Source organism: Microchirus variegatus, assembly GCF_963457635.1.
Source record: "Microchirus variegatus genome assembly, chromosome: 2".
In the NCBI taxonomy this organism is placed as follows: Eukaryota; Metazoa; Chordata; class Actinopteri; order Pleuronectiformes; family Soleidae; genus Microchirus; species Microchirus variegatus.
This window is the reverse complement of record NC_139803.1, coordinates 15,706,855-15,716,480: the sequence shown is the minus strand read 5'-3', so window position 1 is coordinate 15,716,480 and position 9,626 is coordinate 15,706,855. Positions and strand designations below refer to the sequence as shown.

Sequence of the window (9,626 nt, the reverse complement as noted above, 5' to 3'; positions counted from 1 at the left end):
CTTTATTCTCATACATTTACGAGAATTAAGGTCGTAAATTTACGAATTTAATCTCGTAAATTTACGGGAATTTCGCAGCGCTTGACTTCCGGGTCCTCCGGAGTGTTCGGTCGACGGAGTCACATCCTCAGCCTTATCCTCAGCATTTTTCTGTAAATATACCAGCTATTTCCACGTTATTAATCCTTGACCTACTTAATTGCCGTAATAATACGTATATAAAAAAACTATCGCGGGCGATGGTTAGGGTTAACTCACGTGACGAGGAGGAATCACGTGCTGGGATGTGAACTATCTTGCTATTCATTACTCTTCGGTTGTACTTTAACCATCCTGTTGTTGTGCCCGAGTTATCAAACTCCCTTTCCTGCACTGCAAACAGTCTGTGGGTGCATTTACCCTGAAGCACAGCTATGGCAGACATCAGCAAAACCGAGAAAGTTCAGCTGTTCATTCCAGATCTGCAGGAACTGCGAACTGGTAAGGACTTCAGCCAAAGAGGCAAATGCAGGTTTACAAATACAGATTAGCTGTTCATAAAAGCAGCAGTAGTAGTGGTGGTGATGGTGTGTTTTTTTTCAGTTTTGCAAGCAGGACTGGAAGACAACTTTGCAGAAGTTCAGGTCAGTGTTGTGGAGTGTCCAGATCTCACCAAAGAACCATTCCACTTTCCTGTCCAAGGTACGTGCTCACTATATGCACACTCCATTCATATCCCACCGCCTCCACACCTGTAGACATTACACACCTCAGACACAAATGCTGGAGAAAATCAAATCACTCTCGCAGATGTGTTTCAAGAGAACATTAGGGGTCAAAAGGCACTCGGAGCCACCACACCAAACTCCCAGCTCTCCCAACGACTGCAGCTCAACTTAACTGCATGGTAACATATAGAATGTTGCTCTGTGAAATGTGAACTAAACTACTTTGCAGATTATTGAATTAAGACACTGATTTTGTATGTGTACAAACTACTTCTGTGTACTGTGATGTAAAATTGCATATTTTCTCTGTGGACTTATACAAGCAAGCATAGATGAATGAAGTTGCTAAGTATCTGTTTTTCTTTTTGTCCCTGCTGGCAGCCATGTTTTCATTGAGAGCAATTGTCTGTGAATGTTTCCTGGCACAAACAGCACAGTCAGCACTTGACAGAGTGTCACAACCACACTTTTAAAGAAAAAAAAAAGCCAAATTAACCCTTTAATGCCACTTTTGAAGGCTTGTGTGGAAGTCCTCGAATCACTGATGTGGGTGGTGTGCCGTACCTGATTCCTTTAGCTCAGAAGCACAAGGTAACTCCTTTTCCTCTGCCTGCAAATACTGCAATGAGGTATGATATGAATTCACCTGGAGTTAAATGATACACCTTCTCCTCCCAGGAATACAACATGAACACTATATCTAAAGAGCTGGAGCTGCCGGGAGCTTTCATCCTCGGTGCAGGAGCTGCTCCCTCCAGGATTGTGGGAATGAATGCAGAGGTTATTCACTGAAACACTTTTTTTCATGCTGCAACATTTTGGCATCAATAAATCATTGCAGTGTTGTGCAATTTTGTCATCGTAACCTCTGACTCATTGTTGCTGTGAAAACGTCTCTCTGATCTACAGCTGATGCCTCAGGTTCTCACAGAGGCGGAGGGAAGGCCTGCAGTGAACCGAAGTTACATGGCCTCCATCAATCCGGCTGATGGCCAGTGTCTGCAAGAAAAATACAGCGACAAATTCTCTGACTGCAGATTTGGTCTGTTGGGCAATCTGTACGCATGTGAAGGGAAATCTGGAAAGGTATCAGTCTCACCCAAACAAACAACATCTGTAGTTTTTGATGTGTGCAGTGCTTGAGAAACGCTTTGTCATCATTATCTCAACTTTTTTGTCAATAATGAACTCTTTGGTTATATGAAATAACCACCAAGTCAATAACCAAGTTATTGCCCATGACCTTTAGCCCCATCACCACACATGTGTGCTGTGAACATTCAAAAGGATACATATTAACAAAAATAAAGTGATTATGCAAGCTAACTTTGCAAAGTTTTCCTCCACAGGTCATAGAAGTGCGTGCCAAGAAGAGAACAGGAGGCCACAGTATCGTGACAGCCTTGAGGAAGACTCTTGAAAGCCACTACCCCGATAAAAGCGTGGCCCTCGGTGGCACGTTCATCATCCAGAAAGGGAAAGCTAAAATCCATATCATGGTAAATAATGGATGTTGATGACCTTCCTCTATTTCAAAGAGGTTAAAAGAAATGCACACACATCAGAAGTGTCATCATAAAGCACAGTTTGTAGGGTGAATGAAATAAAACAGGGAACACTGACTGTAACAACTCTAGCAAGTTCAGTCACCTACAGCTAACAACAGTAACTGTGACGTGATAACACTTTCATCAAAGACAAGCCTTTGACTCTGTTCAGACATGGTATTAACATCCGATCTAGGTGAACCGATCATGTCCAGATTGCAGATTGCAAATACAGGTCTGAATTTCTTCTGTCGTCAGCTGTAGGCACACTTGGGTTAAGTTTGAAAACTCTTGGATGGGAGGTGACTGAGAACCTTCACACTTCTTGATAGAGTAGTGAGGCGAGGGATATCCAGTTGCATCATGAAACTTCCCCACTTACACTGTAACACAAATTGGTGCTTGGTAGTATAGATGTAATTCAGACTGTACCATTAAAGGTACATCCAATACTCTTACAGCATGACATATTTATTCATTGCATGTAAATAACCTCTTTATATTGCCCTTTTCTAGTCTTGATGACCACTCAAAGCTGCTTCATACTGCAGTTTTTGCCATTCAGACACTCCATGTAGACTCGTGGAGCTGGGAATCAAACCCAAAACCTTCTATTTGAAAGATGACTCGCTCTACCACGGAGCTACATATATTTATCTGTGCATAGATGTATGTAACTATAGAACTACAAAGATATCTGACCAGTAGCTCAGTGGTAGGGTGAGTTGTCTTTGAACTCAAAGGTTATGGGTTTGATTCCTAGCTCTGTTGGTCTACATGCAGCTGTGTCCTTGGGCAAGAAAGCAGCATGTGAATGGTTAAAACTGTAGACTGTTGTGGAAATTCTCTGCTGCTGGTGAAGAATGAAATAGAGAACTTCTGCCGGCCGACAAGTTTTTTATTTTCGTTGCAAGGAAAAGGTCAATCTTCACAGGAGTGATCCTAGCTGGAGAAAGACCCAGAGCAAAGTGAGCCCTCCACATTTATACCTGAGCAACTCCCCTTTTGCATTCCTCCAATAGACAAATAGTCTGCCATTGAAGCCGGTGTTTTCGCACCTCTTTGTCTACTGGAGGTATCGGGAAGCCAACTCCCTGCGGATGTTGTAGGATTGTACACAATTCTGTACTGGACAGGTATAGGGTGATGGACAGTTTTAGCTCTGAGTCAGAGATATTTAATTTACCATTACAAGACTTTGAGTGGTCATCAAGACTGGAAAAGTGCCCTAGAGTACAAAGACCATTTAGTAACCCAACATAGGTATAGCTCATGCTGCTGACTGTACAGTAGTCTGAACATTGCACTGATACTGAAACATACAGTATGAACATGATGCTATTTTTTTGTGTGTTTTATTATTGGTAGCCAAGGGAGTTCTCAGTCTGCCCCCTCAACAATGATGATGAGGTCAACAGCTGGCTCAAGCACTTTGAAGTCAGCGCTCCACTCATCTGCCTCTCCGTGCTGGTTTCCAGAGATCCTGTGAGAGAAGTGTTTTTTATCTGTTTTTATCTGCAACTTGGGCTGTTTAGTTAAAGTGGTTTGCTTTTATTTGGTTGTGGATCCAGGGTTTGGACCTTCGCGTGGAGCACACCCACTGCTTCAGCCACCACGGAGAAGGTGGCCACTACTACATAGACACAACCCCAGACAGTGTGGAGTACTTGGGCTACTTCGTGCCAGCAGAGTTCGTCTATCGTATTGACAGACCCAAAGAGACTCATGCGGTTGGACGAGACTGAAACAATTCACGCATACATAAATCAATTTTGTTGCACGGCTTCTCTTAATGATATGAATTGATAAATTTTTTTCCCCCTAAATTTCCTCAGCATTGCATTTCATGAAAATAATAACGTAATCGACTTGCTCGGCGCGAACATGAACAGCGAAAGGCATGATGGGAGTACGCTAATGACGTCTGCTTGCGGTTTTCATGAATACCGATGTCACGTCAACTTCCGCTTTAAACCATGGATTTGTAAATAAATGCAAAACCAACGATAGTGAAGTGAATACAGTAAGCTGGAAAGTACAATGACGTAATTAAAGATTAAAACGATCAATAAAAATGGTTTATTTAATTGACCGTGGCTATTAGTTTATGTGTTGTTTCAGGAATCATGTTGTTTTTGCCTGATTTCACTTATATAATTGTATAATTATTATTAGGAACAATAACAACGTGTTAAAAGTAGTTTTATAACTCCCGATTCTTTCACTCAATCTGTTTATATTCAATTATAATTTGCGTGTTCATCACATTTAACAGTAACTTTATGAACCGATAGTGACGATAAGACAAACAGCCTCCCTGGGAATCAGTGTTGAAGTGACAGCAGAAGTGACAGCAGGTCTCAGTGCATCACAGCTCCACAGTCCACACCGTCATCAGTGTCACGATGAGATCATCACACGGTCGCAGCTCCGCAGGCCACACCGTCATCAGTGTCACGATGACATCATCACATGGTCACAGCTCCACAGTCCATCGCGTCATCAGTGTCACGATGACATCATCACATGGTCACAGCTCCACAGTCCATCACGTCATCAGTGTCGCGATGACATCATCACACGGTCGCAGCGTCATCAATGTCACGATGACATCATCACACGGTTACAGCTCCACAGTCCATAGCATCATCAGTGTCACAATGACATCATCACACGGTCGCAGCGCCACAGTCCGCAGCTTCATCAGTGTCACGATGACATCATCACACGGTTACAGCTCCACAGTCCACACTGTTATTAGTGTTATGATGACATCATCACACGGTCACAGCTCCCCAGTCCACACCGTCATCAGTGACGTCACTCTGGGAAATAAGATTTGTCTGGGCTTTTCATGGCCTTTAGGAATGTTTTTCAAAAATGAAACTCTAGGAATCTATAAAAGCCCATGTCCATGTCTCTAAGGTGTCCTGTGGACACTTTTACATACGTCTCTTTTACTATTGCGGTCAATGGAAAAAATTGCTTTTTGGGCCCCATGGGATTTGTTGTTGCAGTACAGAGTGTGGCCACCATGACAAAATTGTCTTCAAGGCAGAGGGGGCGGTGCTCTATCTAGTTCATATAATACATCCATGAACCATCCTGTTGTTGCCCGCTTTATCAAACTCCCTTTCCTGCAATGCAAACAGTCTGTGGGTGCATTCACTCTGAAGCACAGCTATGGCAGACATCAGCAAAACAGAGAAAGCTCAGCTGTTCATTCCAGATCTGCAGGAACTACGAACTGGTAAGGACTTCACCCAAATAGGCAAATGCTGGTTTATAAAAGACAGATTGTTCACAAAAACAGTAGTAGTGGTGGTGATGGTGTGTTTTTGTTGGTTTCAGTATTGCAAGCAGGACTGGAAGACAACTTTGCAGAAGTTCAGGTCAGTGTTGTGGAGTGTCCAGATCTCACCAAGGAACCATTCCACTTTCCTGTCCAAGGTAGGGTCTCACCACTTCCACACCTGTAGACATTAGACTTCAACAACACATGCTGGAGAAAATCAAATCACTCACACAGATGTGTTTCAAGAGACATTTGGGGCCAAAGGCACCCGGAGCCACCACACCCAACTCACAGCTCTCCCAACTACTTAACTTGACTGCATGGTGACATATAGAATGTTGCAACACCACCTCTATTCTCATGTAGACCTTGCATTTGGACACTTTGTGAAATTTGAACTAAACTTCTTTGCAGATTATTAAATTAAAACGCTGATTTTGCACACGTGATAGCACTAACATTCGTTGTTGGTGCCTCCAGTTCAGCCTCTGTGCTAGTGAATCAACCACCAAAAGCTCACTCTCGCTGAGAGCATGACTTTTTGATTTTAGTTTACAGTGTACAAACTATTTCTGTGTACTGTGGTTTAAAATCGATGATTTTCTCGGTCGACTTTGGTGTGGGGAGTGAGTGGATTACTAAGCAACTTTTCAATTGTTTATGTGGTTTAATAGTGTGATAATTAACCCATATATCACTAATATCATAAACTCATCAAGCATAGATCTTTTTTAAGTGGCTGTTTTTTCTGTTTGTCCCTGCTGGCAGCCATGTTTTCATTGAGAGCAATGGTCTGTGAATGTTTTCTGGCACAAACAGCACAGTCTGTGTGTCACAACCACACTTTAAAAAAAAAGAAGCTAAATTAACCCTTTTATGCCACTTTTGAAGGCTTGTGTGGAAGTCCTCGAATCGCTGAGGTGGGTGGTCTACGGTACATTGCTCCTTTAGTTCAGAGGCACAAGGTAACTTTTTCCTCTGCCTGCATATACTGCAATGAGATAGTATGAATTCACCTGGAGTTAAATGATACACCTTCTCCTCCCAGGAATACAACATGAACACTATATCTAAAGAGGTGGAGCTGCCTGGAGCTTTCATCCTCGGTACAGGAGCTACTCCCTCCAGGATTGCTGGAATGAATGCAGAGGTTATTCATCTTCGCCACTGAAACTCTTTATATCATGCAGCAACATTTTGGCATCAATAAATCATTGCAGTGTTGGAGCCATGTTGTCATCGTATCCTCTGACTCATTGTTGCTGTGAAAACGTCTCTCTGATCTACAGCTGATGCCTCTGGTTCTCACAGAGGCGGAGGGAAGGCCTGCAGTGAACAGCACTTACTTGGTCTCCATCAATCCGGCTGATGGCCAGGGTCTGCAAGAAAAATACAGCGACAAATTCTCTGACTGCAGCTTTGGTCTGTTGGGCACTCTGTATGCATGTGAAGGGAAATCTGGAAAGGTATCAGTATACCTAGTATACCAAGTTAATAACCACGTTGTTGTCCATGACCTTTAACCCCATCACCACACAAGTGATTATACAAGCTAACTTTTCCTCACTCATGTGCCTCCACAGGTCATAGAAGTGCGGGCCAAGAAGAGAACAGGAGGCCACAATATCATGACAGCCTTGAGGAAGACTCTTGAAAGCCACTACCCCGATAAAAGCCTGGCCCTCGGTGGCACGTTCATCATCCAGAAAGGGAAAGCTGAAGTCCAGGTCATGGTAAATAATGGATGTTAATGAAAATTACATCCACTTTTAACCTCTTTCATCTATTTCAAAGAGGTTAAAAGTCATGCACACACATCAGACGTGTCATCATAAAGCACATTAGTACAGCTAACTACAGTAACATGAAAGACTGGGTGAGCCGATCATGTCCAGATTGCAGATTGCAAGTACCGGTCTGAATTTCTTCCGTCGTCAGCTGTAGGCACACTTGTGTTAAGTTTAAAAACTCTTGAATGGGAGGCGACTGAGAACCTTCACACACACATACAGGTCTGAATGTTCCCAATCCAGATCATACACTTGGAGGTGGTATTGAACTACAGGTTGCCACATGCATGAACGGAATCTGTCCTCAGGATGCATTTTAGAGACCGCCCTCTCAGCTGACATCCTCTGATCCATGTTCCAGGTTTATTTTTTATTTTTTCACTTCCTATGTCGCTTGGGTTCTAATGAATAAACCTGGTGTAGAACTACAAGAAACGTCTGACCTCTGTACTTGCCAACAAGGGTTTCTCCACCTAGTAATGTTTTGATAGGGGGTCAAATACTTATTTCACTCAATGAATTGCAAAATTAAATCTTTTGTTTTATGTGATTTTCTGGATTTTTGATATTCTGTTAAAATAAACCTACCATTAAAATTATAGACCGGTCATTTCTGAGTGGATGATCTTACAAAATGAGTGAGGGATCAAATACTTATTTCCTCCACTGTACACTATATTGCACATTTCTTAAAGCCTCTGTATACTGTACATTTTAGCATAGTAATAGAAAAAAGCAGCCTAAGTCCTAAAAGTGGTTAATATCAGTTCTGATAACATTCCTAATTCAGAACAATTCTCTTAGGGTGCTTTCACAGCTACAGCATTTGGTGCGTTTGGTGCACACTACCTAAACTACCTGCCGACCAGTAGCTCAGTGGTAGAGTGAGTTGTCTTTGAACTCAAAGGTTGTGCGTTTGATTCCTAACTCTGCTGGTCTACATGCAGATGTGTCCTTGGGCAAGAAACCAACATGTGAATGGTAAAAACTGTAGAACTTGAGTGGTCATCAAGATTAGAAAAGTGCCGTTTAGGACATAGACCATTTTAACCCAACAGCTACAAGGTGTAGCTCATGCTGCTGACTGAACTGTCTGTACTGATACTGAAACATACAGTATGAACATGATGTTATTTTTTGTGTGTGTTTTATTATTGGTAGCCAAGGGAGTTCTCAGTCACCCCCCTCAACACCGATGATGAGGCCAACAGCTGGCTCAATTACTTTGAAGTCAGCGCTCCACTCATCTGCCTCACAGTGCTGGTTTCCAGAGATCCTGTGAGTGAAGTGAACTCTTGTCACATTGCAATGAGATCACATGAATCACTTTTTTTGTTGTTTTTATCTGCAACTTGGGCTGTTTTAGTAAAAGTGGTTTGCTTTTATTTGGTTGTGTATCCAGGGTTTGGACCTCCGCATGGAGCATGCCCACTGCTTCAGCTGCCATGGAGAAGGTGGCCACTACAACAAGGACACAACCCCCGACAGTGTGGAGTATGTGGGCTACTTTGTGCCAGCAGAGTTCGCCTATCGTATTGACAAACCCTAAGAGTATCATGCGGTTGGACGAGATTGAAACGATTCACAAATACATTTTTGTTGCATGGCTTCCCTTAATGATATGAATTGATTTATTTTTTTCCCCCTAAATTTTCTAAGCTTTACTTCAAAATAGTTCTGTTGAAAATATTTCTCCACTAAATTTTCCACCTAATTGCATTTCATGAAAATAAAACATCATGAACATTCCCTTGAGTCCAATTTATTATTATTATTATTATTATTATTATTATTATTATTATTATTATTATTATTATTTATCTTTGCTGTTTGTTCACATTTTGCAGTAAATAAAAAATACATGTGTGACATTGACACAAAGATGCTTGCCAACTCCGTCATCATCACAATTAAAAAAAAAGGCTTGACCCAGTCTGTGGATCACACACATTGTTGTTTTCTATTACTTTATGTTTAATAACTTTTTAAAGGTGCATTATGTAATAAATCTAAAGCAACTGGCTATAAAATCCTCCTAATATGTCACAGAGACTCAGGAATAATGTTCTTATAACAAACTGAACTCAACAACAACAACAACAGTACAGCCAAAATATTTGCATTAAAAAAAATATTTTGCAGACTGTAAATCATGTTTATGTTTTGAAATCATGTTTTGGCATGTGGCGCCACCTACCGCCGTCTACCAATCATTGCAGTCTCAGCTGCAGAGCAAACCACGGGTTGCCAGTTACGTCAAAAAACCAAACCTAAAAGACCTCTGTAT

General features: G+C 41.8%; 2 protein-coding genes across 2 annotated transcripts; both read left to right on the top strand.

Annotated features, from left to right (window-relative positions):
- Positions 1 to 157: 157 nt before the first annotated feature.
- Positions 158 to 4,311, top strand: LOC310944182 (ester hydrolase C11orf54 homolog). The gene is made up of 8 exons (XM_083909887.1): positions 158 to 480; positions 583 to 681; positions 1,225 to 1,298; positions 1,386 to 1,487; positions 1,617 to 1,793; positions 2,057 to 2,206; positions 3,623 to 3,739; positions 3,826 to 4,311. The coding sequence occupies exons 1-8, from the start codon at positions 414 to 416 to the stop codon at positions 3,997 to 3,999; spliced, it is 960 nt and encodes a 319-aa protein (XP_083766013.1). The 5' UTR covers positions 158 to 413; the 3' UTR covers positions 4,000 to 4,311.
- Positions 4,312 to 5,400: 1,089 nt separating this feature from the next.
- LOC310944386 (ester hydrolase C11orf54 homolog) lies at positions 5,401 to 8,888 on the top strand (the record flags this gene model as incomplete). Its single annotated transcript, XM_083910155.1, has 8 exons — positions 5,401 to 5,504; positions 5,606 to 5,704; positions 6,441 to 6,514; positions 6,598 to 6,699; positions 6,839 to 7,015; positions 7,133 to 7,282; positions 8,501 to 8,617; positions 8,742 to 8,888. Exons 1-8 carry the CDS (start codon positions 5,438 to 5,440, stop codon positions 8,886 to 8,888), a joined length of 933 nt encoding a protein of 310 aa, XP_083766281.1. The 5' UTR covers positions 5,401 to 5,437.
- Between the last annotated feature and the right edge of the window lie 738 nt (positions 8,889 to 9,626).

What these genes read in the sequence shown, in the direction of transcription:
- LOC310944182 (XM_083909887.1), top strand. Translation starts at nt 414, where the DNA reads ATGGCAGACATCAGCAAAACCGAGAAAGTTCAGCTGTTCATTCCAGAT. An exon ending in AAGCTAAAATCCATATCATG is followed by an intron (nt 2,207 to 3,622) that starts GTAAATAATGGA and finishes TATTATTGGTAG; the next exon opens with CCAAGGGAGTTCTCAGTCTG. An exon ending in TGCTGGTTTCCAGAGATCCT is followed by an intron (nt 3,740 to 3,825) that starts GTGAGAGAAGTG and finishes TTGTGGATCCAG; the next exon opens with GGTTTGGACCTTCGCGTGGA.